At 36.1% G+C, this 24688-nt stretch overlaps 1 protein-coding gene across 1 annotated transcript in view; it reads right to left on the bottom strand.

Moving 5' to 3' along the window:
* PTPN2 (protein tyrosine phosphatase, non-receptor type 2) overlaps positions 1–24688 on the bottom strand; it is an 87573-nt gene that overhangs the window by 15304 nt on the left and 47581 nt on the right. The window contains exons 4-7 of the mRNA XM_004683719.1: positions 16352–16450; positions 12152–12289; positions 3793–4002; positions 2295–2447 (exon numbers count right to left, since the gene is read on the bottom strand). Of these exons, the coding sequence (XP_004683776.1) occupies positions 2295–2447; positions 3793–4002; positions 12152–12289; positions 16352–16450 (600 nt within the window). The remainder of the gene's footprint in view (positions 1–2294; positions 2448–3792; positions 4003–12151; positions 12290–16351; positions 16451–24688) is intronic.

Raw genomic sequence — 24688 nt, 5'->3', positions numbered from 1 at the left:
GAAAGGGAGAAGCAAATGTAGTAAGTAAAAACAAAAACAATGAACAACTATAAACCAGAAACATGTTATGGGGTGGAAAAGGGAATGGGATAAAAACGGGTGGGAAGAGTGCACTGGATTATGGTGATGGCACACAGGTGAACTGGTGGTAGGAAGCCCATGGGGACTACAATTGAGATGAAAAAATACACAAAATGAATGATGTAAAATATAAAAATAAAGTAAAAATAAAGAGGAAAACACATATTTAAAAAATGATATTTACCAAAGGGAGGGATAGAAGAAATGGTAGGAGTGTAATAAATGGTGTGTGTTGGGGGCGGTTTGCATGTGGGAGAAGTTCTTTAAAAACTTAAAGGCAGATAATCAGGGAACTTTATTTAGATTTCTGTTCTAGGATAGCAATATCCAATGAAATGTATGAGCCACACATATAATTTTAAAATGTCTAGGAGCCAAGCTAAAAACAACAAGTTTTAATTTTTAAAAATTATTCTCATTTGAAAATATAATCGATATTTTTTAAATTACTGAGATATTTTACGTAGTTATCCAAGTATTCCATATCCAAAATCTGGTGTGCATTTTACACCTTAAATAGATCTGCAGTCAAACTAGTCATATTTCAAGTGTTCAGTAGTACAGGTTATAGTACTAGACAGAAGTTACAGGAGCAGAAAAAAACTGACCCATGTAAAATAAATTCATATACGTAAATTTACAATCCTAGAAGAGTGCATACATGCCAAAATAGTTATAAATTTGGGGTGGATGAGTTAATGAGGACTTCCACTTTGTAGATGCTATAATTAAAATTTCAAGGAAATCCATACAAGAACATGAAACCATCAATGCAAAAAAAATTACACTATTTACAATGTTAGGCATACAAAAACCACCTAGGTGCCTATCAATAGACAAATGGATCAAGAAAATATGGTATTTTGACACTATAGAATACTGTCCAGCAATAAATAGAATTATAGCAAAATGGAAGGAATTCAAGGTAATTAAGTATAGTAAAGCAAGTCAGATAAACAAAAAACAAAAAACCCCAACACTGGACATTTATGCAATGACCACTAGGCAATAAAATACACACATAAACTAGTGGACATTAATAAATGTCTTGGGGCCTCTGAGGTTAAAAGGGAGAGGGAGACAAAGCTACTGGGGATAGAGGGAGGGTGATGGGGAAAAATATTCCATGTCTTTCCTGACAATTATATATTTGTGTACATGGAGGTCAAGTTTTCAAACCAGCATTAGAAACAACTAAAATAACAAAGGGGGCCACCCTGGTGGTCCAGGGGTTAATGCCAGCCACTGTAGCTTGAGTTCAATCCTGAGCTAACTCACATGATACAGTAGACCTCATCTTGTCTGCTGCCCTCCCTCAGCAGTGTTATTTCGGCAGATAAACTTGTTCTGCTCCCCTCTCTCTGGTGAATCCTCTCACCCCTACATCTCTGGCTTACACCCCAGTTATTGTATACATAAAAAGAAAATCTTAAAAAATAAAGCCATCAAACAGAAGAAATATAACATCCTATTTGGTTGCTGACTTTTCCAATAACCCAATAGTAGTAATTTCACTATGTCAGACATAAATACTGAAGTTGCTCACTGTTATAATAATCATTATTGAAATGAAATATTCTATAAGCCCAGGTCATTTTTTTTTTCCTTTTTAAAAGATTTACTTATTTATGCTTACAGGACTGGGGTGCAGGCTAGAAGTGTGGTGGGTGAGAAGATTCACCAGAGACAGAGTAGGGAGCAGAACAGGCAGAGCTTCTGAAATACACTGCTGAGAGAAGTAACAGGCAGGTTAGGAGAGGTATGCCACACCAGGTGGGTCAGCTATGTGGCAGGGGATAGGAGTTGTGCTGCAGTGGCTTCGGAGAGCTTCATAACGCGATGCTTTAACCCATAGCACCACCAGGGAGAGTCCCCAGGTCATGTTTTTAATGGGATTTGAAAAGTGCCTGACTGTTCTGGTTTATTTTAATGCTTAAATAATTAAACCCTCTTACACAAAAATTCAACTTTAATAAAATAATAAATAGCTTTCCCAGGACAGCTTTTAAATAAAAGGTAAGATTTAACATGAGGCTGATATATAAATGAGAATATAGGCTTAAATTGTATAATGACCAGCTGGAAATACAACATTAATATAAAAGGAAGGGAAGACAGAAGAAGGGAGAAAACAAGTGCTTAAATGGAATGTAGCTATTTTATGTTCAGTGTATTTAACACATAAGTATTATTATTTCCCTAAAAAGGTTTACCTGTATATTTGAATCTCCTTTTATAAACTTTGCTCCTTCTATTATAGTCATGTAAGAAAATCTAAGTTGATCTGGTGTCTGAATAAGTCCCATTCGATACTTTCGCATATTCAGTAACAGCTGTTTAATATTAATATCATCTCCTTTTTCCATCTGCAAAAAAGTAAAAATTATTCACGTCTTTTGTTGAGACCGAAAGAGAAGCAAATCAAGAAAATTGCTAAGAGTTTTTCGATCTGCTTGTTCATCCTCAAGAAAAAGACATGCTGCAGTTGTAAACCAAACCACCACCGAAGCTACCATCCTCCCCACATCTAAACTGTTCAAGTAGTAGATAGAGGATATATGGGCCTTCAGCTGATTCACAAGTGATTCCATACCTACATAGCAATCTCATTCATCCTGGATTTATGGCCAGAGTCCACTTGTATTAGTGTTATTTTTCTTTTTCATTTCTTAAGATGTTTATAGCAGTAAATCTTTCTGCTTGGTGCCCTTTCCCTTCATGTCCACGGATAGTATTTATCTCAAGATGTTGGAAGGAAGAAAAGGGCAATGAGAGGTGATGAGAGGGAAGGAAGGAGGGGGGAAGGAAAGGAGAACCTAAATTTTGACAACACTGTTGACTTACTGCAACGATCCTGAAACACAGATGTGCTATCATGTCTAGTATACCCTACCACTACAAGTGAAAAAGAAAAATGTTGAAGCTTTATTTGGCAAAGAAGAGGTACAAACAAATAATCTGGTTTAACATTCACGATTAATAAAACAAACCATAGAATTTTAAACATGTCAGAGTTCACTTTAATGTCAGTATACTATAAAGGCAGAGTGGAACAGGGATACAGTAGATATTTTAAAACACCATTTCTATACCCTAGACATGTCCTGTATCTTGTGAAAAAGGTGGCTTTCCTAAAGAAGGAAAATACCTGTATGGAGACTGGGACTGGGACTGGGATTGAGCTGGTACAGAAAGGATACAGTTGTTAGGGCTATGGATAGGAATCCCAAAGGAAGTGTAACATATTATATTGACATTTATTGAATATCAGGGACACCTCTAAGCATTCTAAATATATTCATCATTTAATTCTCCCAAATGTGAGGAAACTATCATTATTTCTAATTTGTAAATAGGAAACTAGGTAAGAAGTACTTGTCTGAGGAGTTCATTATTACATATCAATTCAAACTAACCAGTAAGGGAGCAAGAAGGGAAGACCTATTATTTTTGTAATATAAAACTATCAGGATAAAAATCAGTCCTTTTGGAGATCTCTAGGATTATCTTGGATGCCTCCCTCAAATCACAAATGAGAGGTCTATGAAAGTCATAAATGAAATTTGTAGGTTCCAAAGACAACAGTTAAAAGTTTGAGGGAATAAAACCCACAAAAGTAGTTTTGGGGTACTGACATTAAGGCTAACTTCCGTCAATGGAAACAATATTAAAAGTCAACAAAACTTAAATGAGACCATAAGCAGCACTTACCAGAACCAGACAGGTATCTACCAAAGAAAAGGTGCCTGACCGCCCAATGCCTGCACTACAGTGAATCACTGCAGGCCCATGCTCAGAATTCAGGGAACCAGATTCTCTCACTTTAAATAAAAAATTGAGAAATGAAGCTGGTGATTCCGGGACTCCAAAATCTGGCCAGGTAGTGTAATGGAAGTGAGATATTGTTCTGGTTTCACCACTCTAAAAAGTGAAAAATCAAAGGGGAAAGTTAGTTCTACTTTTTTTTTTTTTTTTTTAAACCACTGCATAAAGATGTGTTTTGTGTAATACTTTCAATCCTTCTGGACTTTTTATATCATGATGTTCATCTGGTTTTGATAATATATATACACGTTGGGAGATTTTCTAAAGGGGAATTTGTACTATATTAATAATAGCTAACACTCCTGTAACATTTATTTGATAGGCATGTTCCAAGCTCTTTATTAAATTAATACATATAACAATACTGTTAAAACTTACTTTCCAGATGAGAAAATTGAGGCAGAAGATGAATAATTTATTGAGGCAGAAGAGGAATAACTTACTCAAGGTCACATACTTTGAAAACAGAAAAATCCAAGATCTGAAGCAGTTTGGTATAGCATTTGGGTCCTAAGCCACTAACTTGTATCACACGATCCAGTATTTGCTCTAATTCATATATCATGATGAACAGATTCTTTTCTATTTTGAAAAATCTGTTCCAGTATAATTTTAATGACTTTCTTTTTAAGAATTCCCAGCTTTTAAATTACACACACACACACACACACACACACGTCTATGTGTATACATACATATAAAGAAAATCTTCCCCATGAAATTTCTTTTAGATTCTGCTACACAGACAGAGAGAACTAATTTAAAGAACCAATCTCTATATTTTAACTCAAAATGCTCTTTTAATTGCTGCTTTACCCGTGGTAATAATTTCCAATGGGGAATCTGAAAATTCCAAATTTCCAATTTGCTGGTATGTTAAAATGGTTTGCCAACATACAAAATGTTTCTTGTCTCTTAAAGCTCTGGTACTCACAATCATCTCCTGAATATTCCTGATGATCTTTACTTCTGAATAAATAACTCATTCCTTAGCTCTTGCCAGTTACCTTTTGCCCCTAGAAGTACTTTTCTTTCTTACTCCTCATTTCTGTAAATGAAGCAGTAAATCTCTAACATGCACACCTTTTCAGCTTTATTATTAGACATTTTGAAGGACGGAATGATAGCAAGTGATAAAAGCATAATTTGCATACTATTTTCAATAAAAATTTACAAACTTAGTTTGTTAAAAGATTTTCTTTTTTTTGTAATAGAAATTAAGAATCCAAAGTCACCGACTCAATTATATGAGGTATAACAATGAAAAAAATACAATGTAGATTTTTTTTAAAGATTTATTTATTCATACAGAACTTGGGTATAGGCCAGAGATGCGGAGTGTGAGAGGATTCATCAGGGACAGAGTGGGGAGCAGAACAGACAGATCGACAAAGTACACTGCTGAGGGGAGCAGAGGGTGGGTCAGGAGAGGTCTGCCAGGCCATGTGGATCTCCTCTGGGGCAGGCGGGGATCGAACTCATGCAGAAGTGGCTTAAACTTCATAGTACAGTGCTTTAACCCGCTGCTCCACCAGGGAGGGCCCAATGTAGAAATTTTATAAAAGATTTATTTATTTATTTATGCATACAGAACTAGGGTACAGGACAGAGGTGCAGGGGCAGTTAAGAGGATTCACCAGAGATAGAATGGGAAGCAGAACAGGCAGATCAACAAAGTACACTGCTGAGGGGAGCAGCAGGTGAGACAGGGGAGGTCTAGCGCCATGTGGGTCACCTCCGGGGCTGGGGAATTGAACTAGCATTGAAGTGGCTGCTGCTCGTTTGCAGTACTGTGTCCTAACTTGTTGGCCACCAGGAGGGCCACAATGTAGAAATTTAAAAAAATTTTAATTACATACTTTTAGTGACTAGTTTTTAACATACAGTTTTCAGAATTCAAAACACTGTTATGTATAAGTTCTCAATAACTGAAGACAGCAAAAGATTTCCCAATTACTAAAAAAATAATTATATAACATTTTCCCTTAAATTCCAAATGTGCAGTAAGTCAGACTCTAACGACTACATGCCATCTGACTCCATTTATGAGACTTTCTGGAAAAGGCAAAATTCTAAGAATTGTAAAAATTGGCATCCATATTAGTGGATGCCAGGAGTTGGAGCTAGGGCAGTGGATGCATGTACAAACAGTGTGAAAAAAATCGGGGAAGGTGGGAATAGAATTGTTTTGCACCTTGAAGGGGAATAGCTGGTTTACACAACTAAATGTGCTGTCAAAACTCAAAATTGCATTAAAAAGAATATATTTTGCTATAGATAAAAAAAGGTAACTAAATCTACTTTTTAAAAAGACATTTGAAACACCCCAAATTAAGAAGATTAAACTGTAATTAAACTTTAAAAGTAAAGGACAGGTAATAACACAACCCACATAGTGAATAAGCCTAAAAGGCTTTTACTAAATTTTGGCTAATTCAAAGTTGCATTTTCCTTCAAAAACAGTCTAAGATTTCAGTATGCATTTTTAACTTCCTTTTGCCCCCTGACAACTGCCAGCTGTGGTCATCAGTCAACTAACAGTGCTGACCACACATGGCAGGCAGGGTCAGAGTAGGTTCACGTCAGCCTGAATGAACCTCCTATGGACTGGTGGAATGGTGGCAACTCCAGTCTGGGAGGTCTGTGGCAGGAAGTGTGCAAGCTGTGCTCACCAGGGTGTGGCCCACAGTTCCTGTATAGTTGTTTGCTATGTTACTGCATCACCTCCTGACTTAAAACCTATGGTTATCCTGTATATAGTGACTGCTTGCTCTTTGTATAATTTTGGCTCAAGTCTAGTGGTATCTACTTTTTTCAAAGTCAGGACTGATTGTCTAGGAGACTCAAAGTCAATTCCCAGAAATGGCCATGACTAGATATAAAATAATCTTCCCATCTAACAGATTTTTGAAAATCAGTCATTTTCTTCCCATACTAAAGGCCTATCTTGGAGGTTAATTTTCATTATTTACCTCTACTGAAAAAAATTCAAAAAACATATCTCACAAAGTCATATAGTTTCCAAAGGACCACGTGAAGTACTAAAATCTCTGTTTACTACTTCGGTATAAAAGCAATGTTGATATGCATGACTGGTTCTCTTTTCCCTCTTTTTCATGTTAAGAAAGAGAGGGAGGGAGAACTTATTGCCAAAGGGTAGAATCTTCATTCCAAAAAAAGATGTGCGTTTAGACCTTGTGGATTTTAGACAATCTCCTTTCAAAACAATGAAGTACTCTTTCCCTCCCTCTTGGTCACCAAATCATGTAAGATCCTCTGTGATGCCCAGGAGGTCCCATTTATCCCTTCACCATGGCTGTTAACTCACAGGCCATGCACAAAAAGGCTGCGCCACTACAATTATGTGACTGCTCTACCCTGTGGTTCTGTATATGCTTACTAAGTCTTCTTTGTAAAATGTTGCAGATCATATACTCCATTACACAAAAATTTTTAAGGCAGAATTTATATATTTTTGAAGAATTCTAAACTCAAAAGTCTGAGTAGGTACAAGAAAATGAAGAGCTAGTTGGCCTATAATAATTCAAAGATATTATTAAGAGACCATTACTACATATTTTCTGATGTGTAGACAGTTTTCTAATTACTAAAAAAAACAGCTGTAGGCCCAATTATTTTCATACTTTAGGCATACGCAGAAGGTATCTAGATTATGTCTCTAGAAGACTTTACTAAGTCCCAATTTCATTTTCTACAAGTGGAAATACTTACCTTATAATGCTATTAGCTATTAGTGGAGTGAATGAATATATGCCTGCATATCATAAGTATTTTATATGGCGATTTTCTGAAACAATTATACTAATTGCCTTTACTGTAATTCCTAATAAGTTAATCATTTATCCCTAATAATAATCAATTTTAACTTCTCTGCCTCAGTTATTATTCTCCTGGTAAGTTTTGTTAAGATCATTACATTGTCTATGTTAAATATTTAGTTACTACAATTAATGTTGAAAGATAAGACTCACCACATACTGAAGAGGGGAAAGTGAGACTAGCCAGGCACAGGGTTTATGCTCTAAGCAGAGAGAAGCAATATACAGGGGCTCTCAAGGAACAACCTATCTAAGAATTTTAAGCCCTTCAGCAAGTAAACATACTGAGTATCTGAGGGAGATGAAGGGACATAGGTGGCAAGGACCAGGCTGGTCTGGGTGAGGGACTTCTGCACTGGTAACAGAAGGATCATGCCTGAGAATAACCATCATTCAGGTATAGTGTGCTTAACAATATACATGGTATAGTCACAGAGGGGCGCACAAAGGTAACAGCCAAGGACTTTACACTCAAAGTTGAGTCAGAAACCTTGTTATGAAGCCAAAAAATAACACATACACTTATTGAACATAAATGCAAAATGGTGAAATTCAAATTATGGAGAGAAATATAAAGAAAATCAGAACTCTCAGGAATGAATATATCCTAGATATATTAAGAAAGACCTAAATAAGAAATGGGCCACTCAGTGGTACTGAAGGATGTGTAAAATATAATGAGTAAAGAACAGGGAGGACACTTCAGATGGGATAAACTGCTTAAACTATTTTGAATCAAATCCCAATTGACCATCACAATAATTAGGCACTCAAATTGTTTTCGGCAAATCTACAGGGACAGAGAAATAGAAGACAGTCAGCATAATAATAGTATTCCTGGAACTTGATAAACAGAAAGCTCACCAACAATATTATAGAAAATAATGAAGGACAACTTAAAAAAAATCTAAACAGAAGTACTTACATAAAAAAATTCTCCTCAAGCTATCTCCATAGCTTAACTCACAGGACAACTTGAAAGCAAAGATGGTGCAAGAGCTCAAAATTTTGTCTCTAAGCAAAAACACTGGAAAGGATTGCTAATACATAGTTTAACCACTCCATCAGACATAGTGGTCTCTGAAACAGGAACCACTGCATGCATGCTGCAGACCTGTTAACAGATAACAAGCCAGACTCCTGTGGAAGCAAATCCGTTCAGCTCAAGAATCTCAAAGGTTTGTACAGGAGCTATCACTTCTTTCATTATCACTTTCTTTTGCTATTTTGCCAAGTCTTTCTCCTTCAACTTGTTATTTGTTCCCTGATCCTTCCCAATGCATCACTAGAGGGAAAGACATATAACAAAAGCTAACAATTGTGTATCTTACACAAGTCTTGCACATTGTTACAGTATTTATTTGAGACTTACAACAACCCTCGGTGTAGCTAACTTCATTTCACTCATTTTACAGAGGAAAAAGCTGAGGGGTAGGGAGTACATGGATCAATCACATAGTCATGAATGGCAGAGTTTGATTTAAAACTCAGACCCAGAGTCTAAATACTTAAAATGGAATTCTGTTTTTTTTTTTAAAGATTTATTATTTATGCATACAGAACTGGGGTACAGGCCAGAGGCTTGGGGCGGTGAGAGGCTTCACCAGAGACAGAGTGGGGAGCAGAACAGGCAGATCGACGAAGTACACTGCTGAGGGGAGCAGCGGGGGTCAGGAGAGGTCTGCCACACCATGTGGTCACCTCTGGGGCAGGCGGGAATCGAACTCATGCGGAAGTGGCTTTAGCTTCTCAGTGCAGTGCTTTAACTCGCTGCGCCACCAGGGAGAGCCGGAATTCTGTTTATAACACTACTCTAAGCAGTATTAGTTGTGAAAGCTATTTTATTTTTCTAACACTCTAGTTCTTAATACAGATCGTAAAACAGAACATAAACAAATTTTTGCTATTAACTATAGTCAATTCTGAACCCAGGCCAGTTAAAAATTATAAAGCTGTAAGCAGCTGAAATACTAAATGGCTGGCTCTGTTCTGAACTTTGAAAATATCCTTTAGAATGGAGTCTTCTTTTATAACAATTAACATCTTTTTAAAAGACTTATTACCCCCAACCACAAGTGGAAGAAGATCTGAATTTGAGTTAACAATTGACATCTTTTTAAAAGACTTACTACCCCCAAACCACAAGTGGAAGAAGATCTGACTTTGAGTTCTGCTCTGTCACTTACTAGCTCTATCACTAGTCTCAAACGGGAAAAAGAAATCCTATAATGTAATGAATGGGGGGGTTATTATTATTATTTTAAAATCTAAAGTCAGAAATAGCAAGAGTACATACAGAAAGACTGGTCAAATGACATATGTAAAAGTACTTTGCAAAATGATATAATACAAAACCCATTCTATTTTATTATTACTTGGGATATAGTAAATTTTATATTAGAACAGATTTCAGAAAAAAGGAAAAACATCTATGCTCTTCGCCATCTAACTCAGTTTCAATGTCATAAACAGATGTGATGCTTGGAATAAGTACCAAGAAGATGACTCAGAGAACCTAAGAAGTTGTGGAAATGCAGTTCTGTTTCTGGGAATGGGCAATGTACAATTAAGTATCAAAGAGTTATTGATATATCTCAATGCCATTTAAGACATATTATATGGAATAGCTGGCTCAAAATAAATACAGTAAGGAAAATGTGTAAATAAGTCTAAGCCCTACTCTTCCCAACCCTGAGCATTCTAAAAATCTTCTGAGATCACATAAGAATACTTATAGATTTCATGAGAAGCTGTACCTGCGCCCTAAGTATATACTTATGTTTTTAGGATGCAATAAAAACCAGACAGCTATTCCTCAAAAAGCAATGATTTTATTTCTACATACCTAAAGATCACTTCCATCCATACATGTATCCATCCATTCTTTTTTCTGCAAAGCTCTTATTTTAGCGATCACATTTTAATCATTTTGTTCACTTAATGGTTAACCGATATAGCACCCCTCTAAATAGACTACCTACACCCTTGAAATCATTTTTTGGCAAACATTTTCCTATTTTCTAGTTTTCCTAGTTCCTAAAAGTACCTCAGAAGCTCACCTTTCACATTTCCCACCTATTCTAATTGCTAGAAGGAAAGGGTGTCCTGAAGGAACGCTACAGATGGTTTTGTTGACTCCACCTGCCACTTCGGACACTGAAACTACAAATCCCAGAAACACCAAAGTGAGGATTTCTGGGACCCGAGGTTGGAGTTAAGCACCATGTCTGATAAAATTCAAATCCCAGCAACACCAAAGGGAGGACTACTAAGATCCGAGGGTGGAGTTAAACAGTCATTTTGGGTTTTGGATATAAAACTTAACATGTTGAGCTGGGGGAGGCACAAGGAGCAGAGAGACATGTGAAGAAACTGTGTTTGCTTCTCGTTGGTCCTGGACTGGTTGAAACAGATGGGTGAAAGACCATGGGGAGGTTGACTATGACAGAGTTTATCTTGATTTGGATTCTGCTCTTTATCTCCCAGACTTGTTTGGCTATATCTGACCCTTTTCTATGGGTCCTGGCCAGAAGGTGCTTTAGGCTTGTAGCAGGTTTTCAGGCCTCATTTTGGGCCAACCCTTTTTGGGTACACGTTTACCCACAAAAGGATAGGTAACTTTGGGTGTCTGATTTAAAAACTGTATTCTTTATGTTGGCTACATTGCACATTGATTGTATCAAAGTTCCTTTCCATTAAACATCTTGTATGTCTTGTCTTGATGTAGTGGATGGCAGAACCTATTTAGAGCAGGCAGGTATGGGGGTTCAGTGGTGCCCCTCTCTCCCTGCCCTGTAACATAATTACAATACAAAGAAGGCAAAAGAGGTAAAAGGGAAAAGAGAAGAGAAATACCTTGAACCCCAGCATGACAATAGCAGGTCCAACAACACACCATGTACATGTCCCTCAACCAAGTACCAACGAATAATTCATATTTCTGGAAGAATATTCAAGTATGCTAAATTTATTTCACCATTTTCCTAAATTTAATAAGAACAAATTTTTCTTTCTTTTTTTTTTTTTGTGGTGAGTCACTTGTGTTAGCAATGTTCCAGTAAGTTATTTCCAGAATAGCTTGCTACGTTCCACAGCATTAAGTACCAGGATTATCATGTACTACATTGGAGGGCTTTGCACCTACATTTTCATTTGATCTTCACAGCATCCCTGAGAAGGAGGTGCTAAAATATCCATTTTACAGATGAGAAAAAGATTAAGGAGGCCAAAGAACACTTCTAAGTAGTCTTCTTGAGAATCCTCGGAGACCTACCACATGTAGGAACGCAATCTAAATACAAATGATCATGACTGTGATCCAAATGGTATATAATGTACCAAACTTCAAATCTAATAACAAAGACTAATTCTTAAAATCATATGAAGTTTAATTTGAAAAATCTTACACTGATATTTTCTAATTGCAGTAGATGTACTGTATAGTATGACTTCACATCTTCCGACAAGAACTTCACAATGAATCCTGTTTCTTTAAACTGCATCTCTTGGTCATCTTTAGTTGGCCAGTACTGTGCACATTTAACCTAAATGTAAGAACATGTATATGGTTGTTATCAGTTGACAGACCTTATAAAGCCATGAAAAAATTGAAAAAGGAAAACAAATCATAAACATGGTACATTTTTCCCCAACTAATTAAATCTGAGAACACTCACTATACTTGAGCTTTGATATATTTAATAAGATTCACATTTTATAAAAGCAGGAAAATGTTCCTTAAACTTACATTGCTAAAAAGCCATAAACAGATATGCTCACAAAATACAATGAATCTATCATTTCTGAAGCATGAGTGCTTACATTTTAACACCCTGCTAGCTTTCACTTTGTTTCTAAAGAATCAAAACTCAACAATTTATCTTCAAAAAACACTGAAACGATTTTATTTATAAGTATTTTTCCATAAGTACCTATGAATCTGCTATTATACTATATATCTAGAAAAAACATTGCATACTTACTTAATTAGACTATATGGGGGGGGGGAGAATTCAAAGATAAGGCCCCTTTCCCTCGAGTTGTTACATTTTGGCAGAACAAAGATGGAATTAAAAATTGTGACAATAGGGACCTCCCTGGTGGTGCAATGGGTTAAAGAAAAGCACAGCACTATGATGCTAGTAGCAGCACTTCACAAGTTCAATCCCCAGCCAGAGAGGTGTCCCACATGGCATGGCAGACCTCTCCTGACCCTCCCACTGCTCCCCTCAGCTGTGTACTTCGATGATCTTCCTGTCTTGCTCCCCATTCTGTCTCTGGTGAAGCCTCTCACTGTCCCTGCACCTCTGGACTGTACCCCAGTTCTGTATGCATAAATAAATAAATCTTAAAAAAAAAATTTGTGACAATAAGCATTTTCCCAACAGGCAAATTATGAACTCAGCATAATGACGTGAGGTAAAAATGTAAATTCAGTGGGGGTAAAAAAGAAAACAAAAAATACCCTCATCAAATGTGGCCAACTCTCCTTTTCCAAATCATAAATAGACACCAATCACAAACAAACAAAAACCTTCCAAAATAAATTAACACCATGAGTTAATTCTTTAAAAGGTGTTAAAACATACCTAAAGTGATATAAGAAGTGAAAGAGCATAAATGAGAATTAGAACTAATTCTAGCTACAAATAGGTAGACAAAATAACATAACTATTACTTCAGAATTGGAGATAAACGGAAAGGAAATATGAGTGAAGAGGAGGAGGAAATAAAGGTATATGTTCTTTAAATAGAAAAGAAATGCCCCCAAACAGACAACTGCATCAAAAAGATGTAGTATACATACACAATGGAATACTACTCAGCAACCAAGAGTAAACTCATGCCATTTTCAGCAATATGGACAGAGCTAGAAGGGATTATACTCAGTGAAATATGTCAAAGGAAAAAGAAAAATATGGAATGGTTTCACTTACAGGAGGAAAATAGGGGAACCAAACAAAGGATTAGGGGGAAAAAAGGACAAAACTAGCAGGCAAACTATACATTGGAAACATTCAGCAGGGGTGGAGAAAGGAGAGGAAAAGAGTGCAAGAGACTATGGTGACAGCTGACAGGTGTCTTCGTGGTAATAATTATGGGGATTCCATCTTAGAGGAGAAATAAAACTGGCACAAAAATGAACAACAACGCAAAAATTAATAAAATAAAAAAGAAATGAAGAGATATACAAATAGAATTAGAGAAAGTTTGATAAAGGCAAAGAAAATCTAATATACACATAATGGGAACGCCCTAAACAAGCAAAGAAACAGAATACTAACAGCATAACTCAGTAAATTTTTCTTTAAAAAACAAAAATATATTTTAAATCACATACTGAAAGAACACACTATGTACATGAAAAAAACTGACCCAGAATGACCAACACTAAAACCTATTTTGGTAAAAGGAAAAAGTGGTGGTGGTGGTGGGGGGGGGCCAAGAAATGAAATGATAAAAATTAAATTTAGAAAGGATATAAAATAAGATGTCCACTTGATTTTAATAGTGATTTGTAATAAAAGGAGGAACCGAGTAATATATTTAAATTGCTCAAAGAAAAGCAAAACTGAGCCAATTATCATATATCCTAACCAATATAAATATAAATATAAAGGCAGAAGTGTAACTGTAACTAACATGCAAAAAATAAGGAACTATAAGCTATTGAATCCTACCATGGAAGCACTAGAGAATGAGTGATAGAACAAGTGAAAAACCATCAATCATGACTGGTGATGTGTATTAAGTATATATTTACACGTTGAGCTACACTAAATTGATTTTAAAAGGAATAAGAGGAACAGCTATATGCTCTGACAATCAAGGTAAAAGTACAATTAAAAACAAAAAACAAAAAACCAGAACTAGAGAAAACATCTTAAATTTCTTCCAGTAATAACTGATCTCCTCCTGCCTATGCATAGAAAAATCTTAATTTGGTCATCTGTTAAAGACATTAGGGCATCAACTCTATTTTGAAAACTTCTTTTCCTATGTAATAAATAAATGGTCAAGTAAAATGAGAAATTTCTTTTTATAGAAACATTCTAACAAAAACACAGGGTGGAATGATAGACTTGGACTATTACTACTATAACTACTAATTAAGAAATCAAGCAATAACCAACAAATGACTGCTAATATAAAGAGAAAGATAATCAAACATTATCAAATTCATTTGATAAACAACACAATGCCACCTGGAAAGTGATCTTCCTCCCCAGAAATTAAACCTTACTCTTTATTAAGCCTCTACATCCAAATGCCATAAACAAATTCTAATTTCCAGTGGTAGTCTTGAATTATTAGTACAAAAATGATGGAAAAATTTTACAAATCATTCAGCTTTACATCCTGCTCAAACTATTAAAATGGACAATATCATCATCACTTAATTTTAAAATCATATTCAAAACCATAAAGACTATGCTGACTAGGCTGATATATAGACATTCTGGTATGTCAATGCAATTTCAACTTAGAAAAATGTTCACCATTGTTAAAAAATTGCAATTATGACTTAAAAAAAATTTAGGAAGCTGAAGAAATGAATATAATAGTCCAAGATCTTAAGGGCTGATGATTTTCCAATTTGCTTTTTTGACAGAAAAAGTATAAAGCTACAGAAGTTAAAAAGTTAAACAAGGGCTCTCCCTGGTAGCGCAACAGGTTAAAGCACTGCATTATGAAGTTCTGAAGCCACTGCAGCATGAGTTCAATCCCGAGCTAGGGAGCTGACCCACATGGTCAGACCTCTTCTGATCCACCCGCTGCTCCCCTCAGCAGTGTACTTTGTCAGTCTGCCTGTTTTGCTCCCCACTTTATCTCTGGTGAATCCTCTCAACCACTACACCTCTGGTCTGTACCCTAGTTCTGTAAGCATGAATAAATGAATCTTAAAAAAAAAGTTAAACTACTTAATAGCATTGCATTTAGATTATAATTAGAAATTTCAATAAATCTGTATATTCCCATATTTACTAGTCATTATTTAAGAGTTAATTTTTAAAGATGAAAGACCCCTCACATTAACTTTTTGTAAAATTTCCAAGATTTTCATAATAAATTATAAACATTCTAATAAGAATTACCGATTTCAAATATCTGTACATTACTACAGGTCAGTATTTATTCCATTTTATTTGTATCTCAGGGGATAGTGGTCTGCAATTGTTACTTAAGTATTCAAGAAAGGAATTAGTTCTTCTGGTCAGAAGCCCTTAAATACTATTATTTTTTTAAAAGATTTATTTATGCAGATAAGAACTGGGGTATAGGCCAGGTGCAGAGGGTAAGAGGATTCACCAGAGACAGCAGGAGCAGAGCAGGAAGATCTACTGGAATACACTACTGAGGGGAGCGGGGAAACAGGAGAGGTCTGCTGTGCCATGTGGATCAGCTCCCTGGTTGGGGATAGAACACTGCTGCAGTGGCTGTGGATAGCTTCATAGTGCTGTGCTTTAACCCACTGTGCTACCAGGGAGGGCCCTAAGCACTATTTTAAAGTAGTCATAGTCCATGACTAATGAATGGAAATCCCCCAAAGCTAATTTAGAAGTTAATGATCACAGACAATACATTAAATTTTAAATATTACTTACCGATTCTTTCTCTACGACTCGGTTTAGCATGACAACTGCTTTGGTCTTTTGCTGCCAAACCATAAGCCAGAAATGACAACCTGTATTAGGAAGTGGACCCTGTAAGAGAAAAAGTAAAGTAGAAAAAAGTTGAAGGAAAACTCCTTTAGGTATGTATCAGTTTCAGAACAAGTACAGGCACACTCATTTTATTGTACCTTGCTTTATTACCTTTCATACAGATTGCATATTTTTATCAAATTGCTACAAATGTAGCAATCTTGTGTAAAGTAAGTTCACTGGCAAGAAAATTTTCATCAGTATGTGCTCACACCACTATCTCTGCATCACATCTACTTAAGGTAGAAACATTGCTTTTTACACTTAATACCATTACATACTTAACAAACTATGTAGTATAAAAGTAACTTATGTGCACTGGGAAACCAAAATATTTATGTGACTTTGCTTTATTGTGATATTCACTTTAACTGTGATGATCTGGATTCAAGATGCAGTATCTCTAAGGTGTACCTGTATTGTTGAGTCAAATAAGTAATTTAAGACATGAAATCCATTTGAATTAAAAAAAAAATCCTGTACTAGTTTGGACTTTTTGGTTATAAATTAGCAAAACTGATTTTTATTTACTTAGGAAGTAAAGTAACTTCTTAGGCTTTGGTGGTATGTAGAGTTGAGAACTGGAGAACCAGGCTGGGTTGGAACCAATGTCAGAAAGATTTTGCCCACACAGTCAGTTTGGAACACTGCACTGTCACTTCTATCACCTTGCTTTGCTGGCAATAACAGCATAAATTTTCATGCACAATCTATAAGCACACCAGATTCTAAGTCAAGGCAGGAAGATCTGATGATCATGATATAGACAAAAAGGAAGTAGGAAAAGGAAATTTTTATCCTCTTCAGTTTCTAGTGCAGAAAGAGGCCCTCTTTTGTAGATATCCTACAAAAGAGGAAGTTTGTGCCATTACCATAAAGACAATCAACCCCCAAGTTAACTACAAAAAGATTTTCCGAAAAAGTTTAAACTGTAGTGTACCTGAACCCTATGACACGATTACTCTACAAAAATGACAGCATGTACAGCTGGAATAGCACACATCAAGGGGACAATAGTTCCTATTAAAATATTGCAATATTGCTGGGTTTGGGAGAGAATCATATCATATGTATTTCTAATGATCTTCACATTTTCTTAATGGTATGTAGAATGTAGAAGGGGAATTAAGAGATGAAAAGGCCATGCCCAAATCATAATTGATTTTAAAGGAGTAAAAGTTTAAATGAAGTTTTACTGTATCTTAATGAATCACTTAAAACTGTAACCTTGAGGGTAACCGTTCTTCTCACTCAACCTATCTATTGCTTGATTTACTTTCAAAACAAAAGTCTTATAAAGCTAAAAAAAAAAGGCAATGAGAAAAATCTCCAGTAAATGAATGCCTTTTCTTTCATCTTAAAAAAGGAATGTATCAATTTAACAATGAAATCTCACATACACACACACCTATATTTCAGCTCAAAAGTGGGACAGAAGGCTATCTCTCAGTTCTTTCACTTACCAGAAATGCTGCTGACTTACATATGCAAAATAAAGAAAAAGAAAAAGGTAGTATCAGGCAACAAAGAACAGTTAAAACTGAGAACTCAGTAAATATTTAGCATCTTTAGTTTTCCCTATTTTTTGAAATATTGCCTGAGTGTATACTATTCTGATGAATTAGGTACAAGGGCAAAAGTAGTCTCAGACTTCAAAGAGTTTAGAAAGAAGACTGTCTTACTAAACATCAAGTGCCAAAAAATAAAGGGTAACCATCAGATATTTGGGAGTAGGTAGGGCTAAAGATTGCTACAGTGTTTAAAAGCAGTAGGCTGCTGATACAAGTAGGAGAAGTCAAAGGAGGTGAAGTGAGCCAGGTCAATTCCAAGCTGAAGGGCAGAGCTGGGAACAGACAAATGAGGCAGAGGAGGATATGTAGTAGGAAATGACCAATTGCAGGAAATAAGTAAAAAACTTTAAGAGGTAAAATGGTTTAATTACATTTGCTTGTACAAAAATAATTCTGGTGACACTGTTAAAGATGGACTAGAAAGGGGAAGATGGGAAGTAAGTTAAGGCTACCTACATTAATGAAGATGAAATTTAAAATTTAAATTTAAATGCCACAGAGGGGCAGAAGAGGCAGAGGAAGCAGAAAAGAGGCAGAAGTAGTAGAAGAAAGCATTCAGATGATGAGGGAAGCTTTAACTTAGATGAAAACAAATTGAAAGTATTAAAAAAGTTAATCAGATGTAGGACAAGTGGAATTTATGATGTCAGTGGTCACCTGGGCAAAAACATCCAATAGACTCTTGGAAATACGGAATTCAGAAGTGAAAAAACTGAAGCGAGGTTTCTGAGTTCTCATGACCTAAGTGCAAGGGACTCTGTCAGATCATATAGAAATAGTCCTTCAGGGATAAAGACTTAAACATAATCACTAGAGTATTAACCAAACACTTTCTTTACTGCAATGGGTTTTGCAGTGGTTTATATAAAAATTATTACTATTGTTATTAAAAAGCAGTAACAAAACCCACTATAAGTAATCCATGAAGCCATACCATGCTATTAAGCACTATATGAATTCCTTTTGACATCATATAAATATATAGGCTTGGGGAGTTAACTTATTCAAGGTCAAAGAACAATCATAAGGCAACAGATATAACTAAGAGCATGAGCCATGAAGCCTCTGGAGACCGTGTCACTTTAAATTCTGATTTTTGTTGACCTTAAATTCTGATTTTATTGAAAGTCATTTCATGTCCATAGGTCTCTTCAGATTCAATCTATACAGTGTAAGGACAATAACAGTGTATATCACAGTGGTTTAAATTATACTAAACATGTAAAATACACAACAATGCTACCAAATTGCTACTGTTATTAATTTTACTTAGCACTAGGATTAAAGTTCATAGTAGCAGGGTTTTTATTGGGTCTGTTTTATTGGAACAATGTCTGCCAAAAAGTAAGTACTCAATATAGCTTTGTTATTAGATAAATATCCAGTTAATAAGTAGCAGGACCAGAATTTGAGCACAGACACTGTGACTCCAGAGTGTAAATTTTCTTATAAACAATGGCTGAAAAAAAGTATTCCACAAAGTTCAAGTTCTGAAAGTAAAAGCCTTAAGGTGGTGGGAGGGTGGGGAAAGAAGAAACCTAAATCAGAATCCTAAGAATAAGAAGGGAATGAAGGGTTGTAGTAAAGGATCTCAGGTAATGAATAATTTCTGTTTTTAACATTATGGCTTCTTCAAATAGAAAGTACATTTTTTTTTTTGATTTATGACTGATTCTATTAAAAACCTCAAGAATGTTCATAATAAAAGCTTTAAATGTGGGCCCTCCCTGGCGGCGCAACAGATTAGGACGCAGCACTGCAAACTAGCCACAGCCGCTTCAGTGTGAGTTCGATCCCTAGCCAGGAGGTGATCCACATGGCACGGCAGGCCTCTCCTGACTTGCCCATACTCCCCTCAGCAATGTACTCTATCAATCTGCCTGTTCTGCACCCCACTCTGTCTCTGGTGAAGCCTCTCATCATCCTTGCACCTCTGTATGATAAATAAATCTTAAAAAAAAAAAAAAAACTTTAAATGTTACAGAAAGGAAGACGATGGCAAACTCAAATCTCTATTTTCAATTCCCAGAAATAACCATTACTAATGGTATATGTATAATTTATTTAACCAGTTCTACGTTATTAAATAATAAAATCTAGTTGTAATAAACTCCCACACATATATTTTTATGTCTACATATTTTACCACACTGAATAGCATCAACTTTTAAATCATTGCTATTCTGACAGAATGAAAAATAGTAACTGATTATTGGGTTAAATTATATTCCTTGATTACTAGAAATACTGAGTATCTTTCCATATGCATATTATCTGCTTTGACTTTTTTCTTTAAACTATGAATTTGTGCTCTTTGCCTGTTTCTGGTTTTTTTTTTTTTCATTTTGAATTACAGGAACTATTTTGCATGAAGTAAAAGACTAATTTTAGTTCCCTGTAAATTATAAATAGTTTAATAGCTTATAGTTATATTCATTTGGATATCTTCTTACCATATTAAATTTTTCCTCATGCAAATTACAGGTTATTCTGATATAATTAGATTTTATAAGTCTCAAATATTATGACTATACATGGTTTATGAATATTTAAAAATCTTTAACTGGAGGAAGTGACAGCATTGTTCATTAAATCTGTTATTTAATAAATAAAGGGTAGTAGTGTAGATAAGCCAAAATCCTTTCTATTATCTCAGAATGTAAAAATCTAGTGCTGGAATATGGGTGTGTCAATGTGCCAAGAAGCAATCAGGCTGAATGCCAAAAGGAACCCATCAAGTTCTGGTCTCCTTGCCAGTCTTCTGGGCATCTGGTCTCAGCACTCTTGCTCTGCCCTAAAGAAAGGACAGAAACATTCGGGGTTCTCTGTACTCTCTATGCGAGAATACTCGGGTAGAGAAGAGCTTTCAAAGGCCTCTAGAGAGGTTAGCAAGAGGAAAGCCGAGTGAAAACTCAGGGCTTTCCCCCTTCATACGAAATTGATGTAAAACAAAGCTTAACTCATCCTGAGGGAAAAACAGATGACCACAACTCACAGTAGGAACACCAGAACGCAGTAAGAAAGACTTTGATGACTCTGTTTAAAGTGATAATGGGGCAATACAATCTGTAGGAGGTAGGAACTGTTGCTGCTCAGAAATCCATATAACTATCTATGAGCATATGCCAATATTGTGACTCCTGACACCTAGCACTGCTCTGGATAAGTGGGAGCACAAGTAGGTACTCAGGACAGAGGGTGCACCATTCTAGAGCTGCTGGGGTGGGGCCGGGCCACAGAGTTAGGACATTGGTTTGACTCTGAGGCTTTCTATATATTAAATTCAGGAATTGGGAGAGTACTGGGGGGTACACGGGGATACATATCCTTACAGAAGAGGCTGTTACTTGAAGCACAGCTGAGATATCCAAAGCACCTGCAACCCCTCACCTAAATTCAAAACAAAGAAATGATCCTCAAACTAGAGCTCAAACACCTGCCAATAACAGGAACAAATGCTCCAGAATAAATCTTGTGCTAGAAAAGCAAACTCTCCCTGGCCTGTAACACTGAGCCAACTACAATCCCTGCTTAGCACTCCACTGAGTGCTCAAAAATAGCCTAGAGTGGAAAATGACACTAGGAAGACAAGGAACTGGCCCAGAGGAGGGATCACTTGTAGATCCCTTTCACACACCTCTGGCATCCATAGCAAAGTATTAAGTTTGAATTTTGAATTTACAATATTAAGTATCCATTGATACCCTACTGTCACTTTCTTAATTTTGAATGCAAATTACTTCAAAAGGTACACAGACAACAGTAGGAGAATTGTCCTTACTAAAACCTATAAAAAGTTAAAAATGAGACAAAAGAACGTATCACAAATGCAAGACCAAAAAACCTTGAAAGGAGCTTCAACTCAGCAGAGCTGTGAGGCATAACAGAAGGGGGATTTAGTACTACAATTCTGGCAAGGCTAACAGGACTCAAAAAAAAAAAGTCAGTGACTATAAAATGACAACATGATGAAGAAATGTATGAGGCAGCTACAATTAGAAATAATGGGGCAAGAAACACTACTACAGCTGATTTTAAAAACACAACTGAGGGCCTCAATAACAGACAAACGGAAGCAATAGAAAGCATTAACAAGATTGAAAAGCAACTTTGAAGAACACACAAATTGAACAATATAGAGAAGAAAGAACTTAAAAATGAAATTAGTGTAAGTCATTTGGGACAACTTCAACAGCAACAACAAAAACCCATATCATGGGTCTCAAAAAGAGAAGAAAAAGGTATATAAATTTTAAAGAAAATAATCTCTGAAAACTATCTTACTCTGGGGAAGCAAACAAGACACTGTGGTGCAGAAGGCCTAAACTAATATCAGATACATGCCAAGACATTATGATAAACTTATTAAGAACTAATGACAAAGACAGAATATTAAAAACACAAAAGAGAAAAAGGGGTATAACCTCGGAAGAAATACCAATTGTACTGCCAGTAGACTTTTCAGTAGAAACATTACGAGTAAGAAGGGAGTTGGAAAGTGTTACAGGGCAGGGAGAGGAGCGAGCATGCAGGTTTGGCGGTTCAGTGGTGCCCTCTCTCCCTGCCCTGTAACAAAAGGAGAATTTTAAAGTACTTAAAAAAAAAAAAAAAAAAGTGAGGGGCCCTCCCTGGTGGCTCAATGGGTTAGGAAGCAGCAATGCAAGCCACAGCACATCATTGCGAGTTCATTCCTGGCCCCAGAAGTGATCCCATGGCCAGGCAGACCTCTCCTGACCTGCCTGCTGCTCCTCTCAGCAGTGTACTTTGTCGATCTGCCTGTTCTGCTCCCCACTCTGTCTCTGGTGAATCCTCTCACCACCCCTGCACCTCTGGCCTGTACCCAGTTCTGTATGCATAAATAAATAAATCTTAAAAAAAGAAAAATCCTGTTATTAAAAAAAAAAAAGTGAGCTTCACTGAAAAGTAAAACTTAAAAATTCACTCTAAAGCACCACATTATGAAGCTCTACAAAGCCATTGCAGCCAAGTCCGATCCCCAGCCAAGGAGCTGAACCACATGGTGTGGCAGACCTCCCTGACCTGCCCACTGCTCCCCTCAGCAGCTTACTTTGTCAATCTCCCTGTTCTGCTCCCCACTCTGTCTCTGATGAATCCTCTCACCCACCATACCTCTTGCCTGTAACCCAGTTCTGTAAGCATAAATAAATCTTAAAAAAAAAAAATTCACCATCACCAAACTGCATACAAAAGAAATTTTAAAGGGACTATTATAAATAACAGAGTAGTGAATACTGAGGCAACAAATACTTAAAATCGCAAACACAAAGGCAGAGGAGGAAAGTAACAACTTGGTTCATCAGAAATCAGACTTACAATGTGTCACACAAATAGCCTATGATATACTAATCTCAGGTGAACCCTCAAAACAAAAAAATAGAAGTAACATATAAAGCAACAGAAATGGAACTTAAAGAACATGTAACAGGAGGTCCTCAAAAAAAAACAAAACAAAACAAAACAAGACAAACCAAATAGCAGTAAGCACTTATGTCTCACAATCACCTTAAATATAAATTACCCGAATTCACCAATCAAAAGATGGAGACTACCTGAATCAATTTCTAAATGAAGTCCAAAATTTTACTGTTTACCAGAAACTCACCTTACCAATAAAGACAAATATAGGGTTAAAGCTTGTAACTTATATACAGAAAATGGCAACCCCCACAAAAACAAAAGGAAATCAGAAATAGCTATACTTATTTGTATCTAATAAAACAGACTTCTAATTAAGAAAAATAATACTATAGAGAAGGGACATTGTATTATGGTTAAGGTTGTGATAGATTAGGAATTAGTGACACTTTTAAATATATATGTGCCAAATGATAGAATACCTAGATACTTTAGACAATACTAATTTAAGAGCGAAATTGGTTATAACATCTAATACTAGGAGACTTTAATAACCCAACTAAAAATGTGGACAGATCAACAAGACAAAGCACAGCTTTAAAAGGAAACAATAGTTTTAAATAAGGAACTAGACTAACAGGCCTATTTGGTAGAGATGTATTTGGAAGAGAACACTACCCTAAAACCACTATTTACACACTTTTCTCAAATGCATATGGAATATTTAAGAACAGACCATATCTTGGTACACAAATCAACTGTCAATAAAACTACAACGATCAAAATTACACTGAAATACTTTCTCTGACCATAAACCATAAAATTAGAAATCAACTATAAAGAAGAAAACTCCATGAATGCATGAAGATTAAGCAACATATTACTTATTAACAACTGGATAAAAGGAATAAAAAAATCCTTGAGATGAACATAAATGATATCAGCCACCAGAATCTATATGGATACAGCAAAAAGTGGTATTAAGAGGGAAAATAATTGCCATTCAGGCCACACACATTAAGAAGAAAAATCCCAAATAAACAGTCAAACTTAAACCTAAAGCAACCTGAAACAAGCAATATCCAGATTAGTAGAAGAAATAATTAAAAAGGCAACAAGGGCCCTCCCTGATGGCGCAGCGGGTTAAAGCACAGCACTGAGAATCTAAAGCCGCTTCCGAATGAGTTCAAATCCCGCCTGCCCCGGAGGTGACCATATGGCGTGGCAGACCTCTCCTGACCCGCCCGCTGCTCCCCTCGGCAGTGTACTTCGTCGATCTGCCTGTTCTGCT

This window comes from Condylura cristata, unplaced genomic scaffold (assembly GCF_000260355.1).
Source record: "Condylura cristata isolate star-nosed mole 26May11 unplaced genomic scaffold, ConCri1.0 scaffold00016, whole genome shotgun sequence".
NCBI classification, from domain to species: domain Eukaryota; kingdom Metazoa; phylum Chordata; class Mammalia; order Eulipotyphla; family Talpidae; genus Condylura; species Condylura cristata.
The sequence above is the reverse complement of the archived record's forward strand: the minus strand, read 5'-3'. Positions and strand labels throughout refer to the sequence as shown.